Raw genomic sequence first — 12954 nt, 5'->3', positions numbered from 1 at the left:
CACTCACTCAGTCACTCGGTCACTCGGTCACTCACTCGCTCAGTCACTCGGTCACTCAGGCACTCACTCACTCAGTGACTCACTCAGTCAGTCAGTCACTCGGTCACTCAGGGCACTCACTCACTCAGTGACTCACTCAGTCAGTCAGTCACTCGGTCACTCAGGCACTCACTCAGTGACTCACTCAGTCAGTCAGTCACTCGGTCACTCAGGCACTCGGTCACTCAGTCACTCACTCAGTCACTCGGTCGCTCAGTCACTTGGTCACTCAATCACTCACTCAGTCACTCGGTCACTCGGTCACTCGGTCACTCAGTCACTCGGTCACTCAGTCACTCGGTCACTCAGTCACTCGGTCACTCGGTCACTCACTCAGTCACTCGGTCACTCACTCGCTCAGTCACTCGGTCACTCAATCACTCACTTAGTCACTCGGTCACCCACCCACCCACTCACCCACCCACCCACCCACTCACCCACCCACCCACCCACTCACTCACCCACTCACTCACCCACTCACTCCCCCACCCACCAACCCACCCAACCACTCACCCACCCACTAACCCACTCACCCACCCACCCACTCACTCACCCACTCACTCACCCACCCACTCACCCACCCACCCACCCACTCACCCACCCACCCACCCACCCACCCACTCACCCACCCACCCACTCACTCACCCACTCACCCACCCATTGACCCACTCACCCACCCACTCACTCACACCACCCACTCACCCACTCACCCACCCACCCACTCACCCACCCACTCACCCACTCACTCCCCCACCCACCCACCCACTCACTCCCCCACCCACCCACCAACCCACCCAACCACTCACCCACTCACTAACCCACTCACCCACCCACCCACTCACTCACCTACTCACTCACCCACCCACTCACCCACCCACCCACTCACCCACTCACCCACCCACCCACCCACCCACTCACCCACCCACTCACCCACCCACCCACCCACTCACCCACCCACCCACCCACTCACCCCACCCACCCACTCACCCACCCACCCACTCACCCACCCACCCACAAACCTCCTGCAGTGCGAGGTCCCAGCGAGTCACCAGGGACCTCACGGTCCCCACCGCTTCTGCTCGCAGAGCGTTGAGCTCGGAGCGGCGCTGTCCGCACTCGGAGAGACAAAGGCGGAAAGCGGCCTCAGCCTCCTCCACCTGGTGGGGAGGGAGCGGGGGCGTGGGCGGGAGGGGTGGAGATCAAAATGCAAACAAAAAGAAACAACTCTGATGATGATAATGATATGCACTGTCCTTGAAATAGATTGGTCCACACCCGAGACAGCTTTTCTTAGAGCCTAGTCTCACATGGTCCTTGAAGTTGATTGGTCCACACCCGAGACAGCTTTTCTTAGAGCCTAGTCTCACATGGTCCTTGAATTGATTGGTCCACACCCGAGACAGCTTTCCTTAGAGCCTAGTCTCACATGGTCCTTGAAGTTGATTGGTCCACACCCGAGACAGCATTTCTTAGAGCCTAGTCTCACATGGTCCTTGAAGTTGATTGGTCCACACCCGAGACAGCTTTTCTTAGAGCCTAGTCTCACATGGTCCTTGAAGTTGATTGGTCCACACCCGAGACAGCTTTCCTTAGAGCCTAGTCTCACATGGTCCTTGAAGTTGATTGGTCCACACCCGAGACAGCTTTTCTTAGAGCCTAGTCTCACATGGTCCTTGAAGTTGATTGGTCCACACCCGAGACAGCTTTCCTTAGAGCCTAGTCTCACATGGTCCTTGAAGTTGATTGGTCCACACCCGAGACAGCTTTCCTTAGAGCCTAGTCTCACATGGTCCTTGAAGCTGATTGGTCCACACCCGAGACAGCCTTCCTTAGAGCCTAGTCTCACATGGTCCTTGAAGTTGATTGGTCCACACCCGAGACAGCTTTCCTTAGAGCCTAGTCTCACATGGTCCTTGAATTGATTGGTCCACACCCGAGACAGCTTTCCTTAGAGCCTAGTCTCACATGGTTCTTGAAGTTGATTGGTCCACACCCGAGACAGCTTTTCTTAAAGCCTAGTCTCACATGGTCCTTGAATTGATTGGTCCACACCCGAGACAGCTTTCCTTAGAGCCTAGTCTCACATGGTGTTGGACCAGATGACGCCAAAAGGCGCACAACTCAAAGACAATTCACCATCAGAGTACGAGAGCTCGGGTGAAGCATTTACACCATTGGAACCTCATTTGCCAGAAGAAAAAATATGATAATTGTTTTTTTACCCTTCTATCTGGCAACAAAACTGACACCTTTTTTTTACAAGGAGTCACGTTTGCATAGACCACAATACCTGCAGTCGTAATGCAAACAAAAAACGTAGTTACGTAGTGTCTAGCACAGTGAACCTGGAGGTCACCACCGTAGATTGTTATTCTGTTAAGGGGAAAGTTTTGGAACTGAATGAAATGTGTGGCCTCCAAGCCTACGTCTGTGACTGAGTTGAACCCATTACAGTGGTATTAGTAGCATCATTAGTAGTATTACCATCATCATCAGCAGTATTATCATCCTCATCAGTAGTAGTAGCATCATCAGTAGTAGTAGCATCATCATCAGTATGAGTATTAACATCATTAGTAGTAACATTATCATTATCACCATCACCATCATCACCACCCCCATCACCACCATCACCACCACCATCACCACCATCACCACCATCACCATCACCACGATCACCTTCACCACCACCATCACCACCATCACCATCACCACCATCACCACCATCACCACCACCGACATCACCACCATCACCACCATCACCACCATCACCACCATCATCACCATCACCACCATCACCACCACCATCACCACCACCATCACCACTATCACGACCATCACCACCACCATCACCACCATCACCATCACCACCACCATCACCACCATCATCACCACCATCACCACCACCACTATCACGACCATCACCACCACCATCACCACCATCACCACCACAACCACTATCACGACCATCACCACCATCACCACCACCATCACCACCATCACCACCACCATCACCACCATCACCACCACCACCATCACCACCACCATCACCACCATCACCACCATCATCACCATCACCATCATCACCATCACCACCATCACCATCACCACCACCATCACCACCATCACCATCACCACCATCACCATCACCACCATCATCACCATCACCACCATCACCACCATCATCACCATCACCACCATCACCATCACCACCACCATCACCACCATCACCATCACCACCATCACCATCACCACCATCACCACCATCACCACCATCACCATCACCACCATCACCACCACCACCACCATCATGACCACCATCACCACCATCACCTTATGTGACGCCTCCTCTTCAATCTTCCTCCGCTTTTCCATCACTTTGCTGCTGATGCCGCTGTTGGATGTCAACGACGACGATGATGTAGCTGATGATGATGATGTTGATGATGATGTTGATGATGATGTTGTTGATGTTGTTGATGTTGATGCCCGTGCCTTCACCAGGTCCTCCTGCCTCCAGGTCAACACCTGCTGCGCCTTCTTCACCGCAACCCTCGCATCAGCCTGGGGGGGTGGGGTGAGTGGGGTGAATGTGGTGGGTGGGGTGGGTGGGGTGGGTGGGGTGGGGGTGGGTGGGGTGGGTGGGGTGAGTGGGGTGGGTGGGGTGGGGTGGGTGGGGTGGGGTGGGTGGGTGGGGTGGAGTGGGGTGAGTGGGGTGGGTGAGGGGTGGGGAGGGTGGGCTGGGTGAGGTGTGTGACAGCACTTGCCCCTGCAGCCTGCTAGAGGCTACACGGGGGAGCTTTGTCTGTGTGCGCGTGACAGCACTTGCCCCTGCAGCCTGCTAGAGGCTACACGGGGGAGCTTTGTCTGTACTTTACCAGCTTGCGTTGCGCGCGGCTCCACTGGTCCCTGACCTCCTTCCTCCGCCTGTCGTGTTCCAGACGCACCTGGGGGGTGGGGGGGTGGGGGGGGTGGGGGGGTGGGTGGGTGGAAGGGTGTGGGGGGTGAGTGGGGGGGTGGGGGGTGGGTGGGGGGGTGGGTGGGTGGGTGAGTGGGGGTGGGTGGGGGTGGGTGGGTGGGGGGGTGGGGGGTGGGGGGGGGGTGAGTGTGGGTGAGTGAGTGAGTGGGTGGGTGAGTGGGTGGGTGGGTGGCTGATTGAGTGAGTAGCTAAGTGAGTAGCTGGCTGAGTGAGTGAGTGAGTGCGTGGTGAGTGGCTAAGTGAGTAGCTGAGTGAGTGACTGGGTGAGTGACTGGGTGAGTGAGTGGCTGAGTGAGTGAGTAGCTGGGTGAGTGATTGAGTGAGTGAGTGAGAAGCTGGGTGAGTGAGTGGCTGGGTGAGTGAGTGAGTGAGAAGCTGGGTGAGTGAGTGGCTGGGTGAGTGAGTGAGTGGTGAGTGAGTGAGTGATGAGTGGCTGGCTGAGTGAGCGAGTGAGTGGAGGGCCCGTGCCTGTGTGAACGAGGAGGTGTGCACGAACGCGTTGGCCGAGATGAGGCTCTGCGAGAGCTCCAACTCCTGCTCTGTGTGCAGGAGGTAGACGGATTGCAGCGGCATGCAAGACTGGGGCGGGCGGGGCGGACAAGGGACACGGGACACGCGGACACGGGGACACGCGGACAGAGACACCAGGCTGAGGTCGCGTAGAAGAGAGACACGGGCAGACACCAGAGGTCGCAAACGGGTTTTGATTCCTTACCCGTACCCGTACCCGGCCGTACCAGGGTCGCAAACGGGTACCCGTACCCTACCCGTACCCGTACCCGCCCGGGTACGGGTAGGGTACGGCCGGGTACCCGATTGCGACCTCTGGGATGAAGCCACGTTGCAGGCGCGGGTGGGTTGATTCTAGCAACTTGAATTGTGAGAAGAGACAAGACGTTGGGAAATGAGTGACAAAGGTGACTCAGCAGTGACTCACGGTCTACCCGTACCCGGCCGCACCAGGGTCGCAAACGGGTACCCGTTACCCGTACCCGGCCGTACCCGTACCCTACCTGTACCCGGCCGGTTATGGGTAGGGTACGGGTATCGGGTACCCGGTTGCGACCTCTGGGATGAAGCCACGTTGCAGGCGCGGGTGGGTTGATTCTAGCAACTTGAATTGTGAGAAGAGACAAGACGTTGGGAAATGAGTGACAAAGGTGACTCAGCAGTGACTCACGGCCTACCCGTACCCGTACCCGGCCGCACCAGGGTCCCCGTACCCGGCCGTACCCGTACCCTACCCGTACCAGGCCGGGTACGGGTAGGGTACGGGTATCAGGTACCTGATTGCGACCTCTGGGATGAAGCCACTCACGACTCGTTCACTTCTCTAGCCTGTGCCACCCAACTCACTCACACACTCACTCACCCACTCACTCACCTACTCACCCACTCACTCACCTACTCACCCACTCACTCACCTACTCACCCACTCACTCACCCACTCACCCACTCACTCACTCACCCATTCACCCACTCACTCACCCACTCACTCACCCACTCACCCACTCACTCACTCACTCACCCATTCACCCACTCACTCACCCACTCACTCACCTACTCACCCACTCACTCACCCACTCACTCACCTACTCACCCACTCACTCACTCACCTACTCACTCACTCACCTACTCACCCACTCACCCACTCACTCACTCACCCATTCACCCACTCACTCACCCACTCACTCACCCACTCACCCACTCACTCACTCACCCATTCACCCACTCACTCACCCACTCACTCACCTACTCACCCACTCACTCACCCACTCACTCACCTACTCACCCACTCACTCACTCACCTACTCACTCACTCACCTACTCACCCACTCACCCACTCACTCACTCACCCACTCACCCACTCACTCACTCACTCACCCACTCACTCACCTACTCACCCACTCACTCACTCACCTATTCACTCACCCACTCACCCACTCACTCACCCACTCACTCACCCACTCACCTACTCACCCACTCACTCACCTACTCACCCACTCACTCACCTACTCACCCACTCACTCACCCACTCACCCACTCACTCACTCACTCACCCATTCACCCACTCACTCACCCACTCACTCACCTACTCACTCACCCACTCACTCACCTACTCACCCACTCACTCACCCACTCACTCACCTACTCACCCACTCACTCACCTACTCACCCACTCACTCACCTACTCACCCACTCACTCACCCACTCACTCACCCACTCACTCACCCACTCACTCACCTACTCACCCACTCACTCACTCACCTATTCACTCACCCACTCACCCACTCACTCACCCACTCACTCACCCACTCACCTACTCACCCACTCACTCACCTACTCACCCACTCACTCACCTACTCACCCACTCACTCACCCACTCACCCACTCACTCACTCACTCACTCACCCATTCACCCACTCACTCACCCACTCACTCACCTACTCACTCACCCACTCACTCACCTACTCACCCACTCACTCACCCACTCACTCACCTACTCACCCACTCACTCACCTACTCACCCACTCACTCACCTACTCACCCACTCACTCACCCACTCACTCACCCACTCACTCACTCACTCACCCACTCACTCACCTACTCACCTACTCACTCACTCACTCACTCACCCACTCACTCACTCACTCACCCACTCACTCACCCACTCACTAACCCACTCACTCACCTACTCACCCACTCACTCACCCACTCACTCACCCACTCACCCACTCACTCACCCACTCACCCACTCACTCACTCACCTACTCACTCACCCACTCACTCACCCACTCACCCACTCACCCACTCACCCACTCACTCACCTACTCACTCACCCCACTCACTCACCCACTCACTCACCCACTCACTCACCTACTCACCCACTCACTCACCCACTCACTCACCCACTCACCCACTCACTCACCCACTCACCCACTCACTCACTCACCTACTCACTCACCCACTCACTCACCCACTCACCCACTCACTCACCCACTCACCCACTCACCCACTCACTCACTCACCTACTCACTCACCCACTCACTCACCCACTCACTCACCCACTCACTCACTCACCCACTCACCCACTCACTCACTCACCCATTCACCCACTCACTCACCCACTCACTCACCTACTCACCCACTCACTCACCCACCCACTCACTCACCTACACACACACAGACACACACCTACACACCCACACACACAGACACCCACACACCCACACACACACCCATTAACACACCCACACACACACAGACACCCACACACCCACACACACACCCATTAACACACCCACACACACACAGACACCCACACACCCACACACACACCCATTAACACACCCACACCCACACAGACACCCACACACCCACACACACACCATTAACACACCCACACACACACAGACACCCACACACCCACACACACACCCATTAACACACCCACACACACAGACACCCACACACCCACACACACACCCATTAACACACCCACACACACACAGACACCCACACACCCACACACACACCCATTAACACACCCACACACACACAGACACCCACACACCCACACACACACACCTACACACCCACACACACAGACACCCACACACCCACACACACACCCATTAACACACCCACACACACACAGACACCCACACACCCACACACACACCCATTAACACACCCACACACACACAGACACCCACACACCCACACACACCCACACACCCACACACACACCCATTAACACACCCACACACACACAGACACCCACACACCCACACACACACCCATTAACACACCCACACACACACAGACACCCACAGACCCACACACACCCATTAACACACCCACACACACACAGAGACCCACACCTCCTGCATGAGGGCCGTGCGAAACGTCTGTGACAGCTTCTGCAGCCCCTTGCCGTATTCAGCGTCTGTGGGAACACGAGGAGAGAGGGGGGGGGTGGCCCAAAAGTTAGGACACATGGCGTGTGATCGAGTGTGAGAGTGTGTGAGCGAGCGAGTGAGTGAGTGAGCGAGTGAGCGAGTGAGCGAGTGAGCGTGCGAGTGAGTGAGTGAGCGAGCGAGTGAGCGAGCGAGTGAGCGAGCGAGTGAGTGAGCGTGCGAGTGAGTGAGTGAGCGAGCGAGTGAGCGAGCGAGTGAGCGAGCGAGCGAGTGAGCGAGCGAGTGAGTGAGCGAGTGAGCGTGCGAGTGAGTGAGTGAGCGAGCGAGCGAGCGAGCGTGCGAGTGAGCGAGCGAATGAGTGAGTGAGCGAGTGAGTGAGCGAGCGAGTGAGCGTGCGAGTGAGTGAGCGAGCGAGTGAGCGAGCGAGTGAGCGTGCGAGTGAGTGAGCGAGCGAGCGAGTGAGCGAGCGAGTGAGTGAGCGAGCGAGTGAGCGAACGAGTGAGTGAGCGAGCGAGCGAATGAGTGAGTGAGCGAGTGAGCGAGCGAGTGAGCGTGCGAGTGAGTGAGCGAGCGAATGAGTGAGTGAGCGAGTGAGTGAGCGAGCGAGCGAGCGAGCGTGCGAGTGAGCGAGCGAATGAGTGAGTGAGCGAGTGAGTGAGCGAGCGAGTGAGCGTGCGAGTGAGTGAGTGAGCGAGTGAGTGAGCGAATGAGTGAGTGAGCGAGCGAGCGAGCGTGCGAGTGAGCGAGCGAATGAGTGAGTGAGCGAGTGAGTGAGCGAGCGAGTGAGCGTGCGAGTGAGTGAGTGAGCGAGTGAGTGAGCGAATGAGTGAGTGAGCGAGCGAGCGAGCGTGCGAGTGAGCGAGCGAATGAGTGAGTGAGCGAGTGAGTGAGCGAGCGAGTGAGCGTGCGAGTGAGTGAGTGAGCGAGTGAGTGAGCGAGCGAGCGAGCGTGCGAGTGAGCGAGCGAATGAGTGAGTGAGCGAGTGAGTGAGCGAGCGAGTGAGCGTGCGAGTGAGTGAGTGAGCGAGTGAGTGAGCGAGCGAGCGAGCGTGCGAGTGAGCGAGCGAATGAGTGAGTGAGCGAGTGAGTGAGCGAGCGAGCGAGCGTGCGAGTGAGCGAGCGAATGAGTGAGTGAGCGAGTGAGTGAGCGAGCGAGCGAGCATGCGAGTGAGCGAGCGAATGAGTGAGTGAGCGAGTGAGTGAGCGAGTGAGTGAGCGAGCGAGTGAGCTTGCGAGTGAGTGAGCGAGCGAGCGAATGAGTGAGTGAGCGAGCGAGCGAATGAGTGAGTGAGCGAGTGAGTGAGCGAGCGAGTGAGCGAGCGAGTGAGTGAGCGAGCGAGTGAGCGAACGAGTGAGTGAGCGAGCGAGCGAATGAGTGAGTGAGCGAGTGAGCGAGCGAGTGAGCGTGCGAGTGAGTGAGCGAGCGAGCGAATGAGTGAGTGAGCGAGTGAGTGAGTGAGCGTGCGAGTGAGCGAGCGAATGAGTGAGTGAGCGAGTGAGTGAGCGAGCGAGTGAGCGTGCGAGTGAGTGAGCGAGCGAGTGAGCGAGTGAGCGAGCGAGTGAGCGTGCGAGTGAGTGAGCGAGCGAAGTGAGCGAGCGAGTGAGTGAGGCGAGCGAGCGAATGAGTGAGTGAGCGAGTGAGTGAGCGAACGAGTGAGTGAGCGAGCGAGCGAATGAGTGAGTGAGCGAATGAGTGAGTGAGTGAGCGAGCGAATGAGTGAGTGAGCGAGCGAGTGAGCGAGCGAATGAATGAGTGAGTGAGCGTGCGAGTGAGTGAGCGAGCGAGGTGAGCGAGCGAGTGAGTGAGCGAGCGAATGAGTGAGTGAGCGAGCGAGTGAGCGAGCGAGTGAGCGTGCGAGTGAGTGAGTGAGCGAGTGAGTGAGCGAGCGAGTGAGTGAGCGAGCGAGTGAGCGAACGAGTGAGTGAGCGAGTGAGTGAGCGAGTGAGCGAGCGTGCGAGTGAGCGAGCGAATGAGTGAGTGAGCGAGTGAGTGAGCGAGCGAGCGAGCGTGCGAGTGAGCGAGCGAATGAGTGAGTGAGCGAGTGAGTGAGCGAGCGAGCGAGCGTGCGAGTGAGCGAGCGAATGAGTGAGTGAGCGAGTGAGTGAGCGAGTGAGTGAGCGAGCGAGTGAGCGTGCGAGTGAGTGAGCGAGCGAGCGAATGAGTGAGTGAGCGAGAGCGAGCGAATGAGTGAGTGAGCGAGTGAGTGAGCGAGCGAGTGAGCGAGCGAGTGAGTGAGCGAGCGAGTGAGCGAACGAGTGAGTGAGCGAGCGAGCGAATGAGTGAGTGAGCGAGTGAGTGAGCGAGCGAGTGAGCGTGCGAGTGAGTGAGCGAGCGAGCGAATGAGTGAGTGAGCGAGTGAGTGAGTGAGCGTGCGAGTGAGCGAGCGAATGAGTGAGTGAGCGAGTGAGTGAGCGAGCGAGTGAGCGTGCGAGTGAGTGAGCGAGCGAATGAGTGAGTGAGCGAGTGAGTGAGCGAACGAGTGAGTGAGCGAGCGAGCGAATGAGTGAGTGAGCGAATGAGTGAGTGAGTGAGCGAGCGAATGAGTGAGTGAGCGAGCGAGTGAGCGAGCGAATGAGTGAGTGAGTGAGTGAGCGTGCGAGTGAGTGAGCGAGCGAGTGAGCGAGCGAGTGAGTGAGCGAGCGAATGAGTGAGTGAGCGAGCGAGTGAGCGAGCGAGTGAGCGTGCGAGTGAGTGAGTGAGCGAGTGAGTGAGCGAGTGAGCGAATGAGTGAGTGAGCGAGTGAGCGAGCGAGTGAGCGTGCGAGTGAGTGAGCGAGCGAGCGAATGAGTGAGTGAGCGAGTGAGTGAGCGAGCGAGTGAGCGAGTGAGCGAGTGAGTGAGCGAATGAGTGAGTGAGTGAGTGAGCGAGCGAGTGAGCGTGCGAGTGAGTGAGCGAGCGAGCGAATGAGTGAGTGAGTGAGCGTGAGTGAGCGAGCGAGTGAGTGAGCGTGCGAGTGAGTGAGCGAGCGAGTGTGAGCGAGCGAGTGAGTGAGCGTGCGAGTGAGTGAGCGAGCGAGTGAGCGAGTGAGTGAGTGAGCGAGCGAATGAGTGAGTGAGCGAGCGAGTGAGCGAGCGAGTGAGCGTGCGAGTGAGTGAGGAGCGAGTGAGTGAGCGAGCGAGGAGTGAGTGAGCGAGCGAGTGAGTGAGCGAGTGAGTGAGTGAGCGAGTGAGTGAGCGAGCGAGTGAGTGAGTGAGCGAGCGAGTGAGCGAGCGAGTGAGTGAGCGAGAGTGAGTGAGTGAGCGAGCGAGTGAGCGAACGAGTGAGTGAGCGAGTGAGTGAGCGAGCGAGTGAGTGAGTGAGTGAGTGAGTGAGTGAGTGAGCGAGTGAGTGAGCGAGCGAGTGAGCGAACGAGTGAGTGAGTGAGTGAGTGAGTGAGCGAGTGAGTGAGTGAGCGAGTGAGTGAGTGAGTGAGTGAGTGAGCGAGTGAGCCAGCGAGTGAGTGAGCGAGCGAGTGAGTGAGTGAGTGAGTGAGTAAGCGAGTGAGTGAGTGAGCGAGCGAATGAGTGAGTGAGCGAGCGAGTGAGCGAGCGAGTGAGCGTGCGAGTGAGTGAGTGAGCGAGTGAGTGAGCGAGCGAGTGAGTGAGCGAGTGAGTGAGCGAGCGAGTGAGTGAGCGAGTGAGTGAGCGAGTGAGTGAGCGAGCGAGTGAGTGAGCGAGTGAGTGAGCGAGTGAGTGAGAGTGAGCGAGCGAGTGAGCGAACGAGTGAGTGTGCGAGTGAGTGAGCGAGCGAGCGAATGAGTGAGTGAGCGAGTGAGTGAGCGAGCGAGTGAGCGTGCGAGTGAGTGAGCGAGCGAGCGATGAGTGAGTGAGCGAGAGTGAGTGAGCGAGCGAGTGAGTGAGCGTGCGAGTGAGTGAGCGAGCGAGCGAATGAGTGAGCGAGCGAGTGAGTGAGCGAGCGAGTGAGTGAGTGAGTGAGTGAGTGAGCGAGTGAGTGAGCGAGCGAGTGAGTGAGCGGGTGGAGTGAGTGAGCGAGTGAGCGAGTGAGTGAGTGAGTGAGCGAGTGAGTGAGTGAGTGAGCGAGCGAGTGAGCGAGCGAGTGAGTGAGTGAGCGAGCGAGTGAGCGAGCGAGTGAGCGAGCGAGTGAGTGAGCGAGTGAGTGAGGTGAGTGAGCGAGAGTGAGTGAGTGAGCGAGCGAGTGAGTGAGTGAGTGAGTGCGAGTGAGTGAGTGAGCGAGCGAGTGAGTGAGTGAGTGACGTGAGCGAGTGAGTGAGTGAGCGAGCGAGTGAGCGAGCGAGTGAGTGAGTGAGTGAGCGAGCGAGTGAGTGAGTGCGAGCGATGAGCGAGCGAGTGAGTGAGCGAGCGATGAGTGAGTGAGTGAGAGTGAGCGAGCGAGCGAGTGAGCGAGCGAGTGAGTGAGCGAGTGAGTGAGCGAGTGAGTGAGTGAGCGAGCGAGCGAGTGAGCGAGCGAGTGAGTGAGCGAGCGAGCGAGTGAGCGAGCGAGTGAGTGAGTGAGCGAGTGAGTGAGCGAGCGAGTGAGCGAGCGAGTGAGTGAGCGAGCGAGTGAGTGAGCGAGCGAGTGAGCGTGAGCGAGCGATGTGAGCGAGCGAGTGAGTGAAGTGAGCGAGCGAGTGAGCGAGTGAGGAGTGAGTGAGTGAGTGAGTGAGTGAGCGAGTGAGTGAGCGAGCGAGTGAGTGAGCGAAGGAGTGAGTGAGCGAGCGAGAGTGAGTGAGTGAGAGCGAGCGAGTGAGTGAGTGAGCGAGCGAGCGAGTGAGTGAGCGAGCTGAGTGAGTGAGCGAGGAGAGTGAGCGAGCGATGTGAGCGAGCGAGTGAGTGAGCGAGTGAGTGAAGTGAGTGAGCGAGTGAGTGAGCGAGCGATGTGAGTGAGCGAGTGAGTGAGTGAGCGAGCGAGTGAGTGAGCGAGCGAGTGAGCGAGCGAGTGAGTGAGTGAGCGAGCGAGTGAGTGAGCGAGCGAGTGAGTGAGAGAGTGAGTGAGCGAGCGAGTGAGTGAGTGAGCGATGAGAGTGAGTGAGCGACGAGAGCGAGCCGTGAGCGAGCGAGCGAGCGAGTGAGCGATGCG

The 12954-nt window shown here is 58.0% G+C and overlaps 1 protein-coding gene across 1 annotated transcript; it reads right to left on the bottom strand.

Annotated features, from left to right (window-relative positions):
* Positions 1-1058: 1058 nt before the first annotated feature.
* LOC144954301 (rho GTPase-activating protein 45-like) lies at positions 1059-7967 on the bottom strand (the record flags this gene model as incomplete). Its single annotated transcript, XM_078884826.1, has 5 exons — positions 1059-1196; positions 3373-3603; positions 3918-3986; positions 4487-4597; positions 7903-7967. Coding segments are annotated over 5 exons (614 nt in total), but the record flags the coding sequence as incomplete, so codon positions are not given.
* Between the last annotated feature and the right edge of the window lie 4987 nt (positions 7968-12954).

The sequence above is a fragment of the Lampetra fluviatilis genome, unplaced genomic scaffold (assembly GCF_964198595.1).
Source record: "Lampetra fluviatilis unplaced genomic scaffold, kcLamFluv1.1 SCAFFOLD_1503, whole genome shotgun sequence".
In the NCBI taxonomy this organism is placed as follows: domain Eukaryota; kingdom Metazoa; phylum Chordata; class Hyperoartia; order Petromyzontiformes; family Petromyzontidae; genus Lampetra; species Lampetra fluviatilis.
Note: the sequence above shows the minus strand (reverse complement) of the source record. Positions and strands in the feature narration are given on the sequence as shown.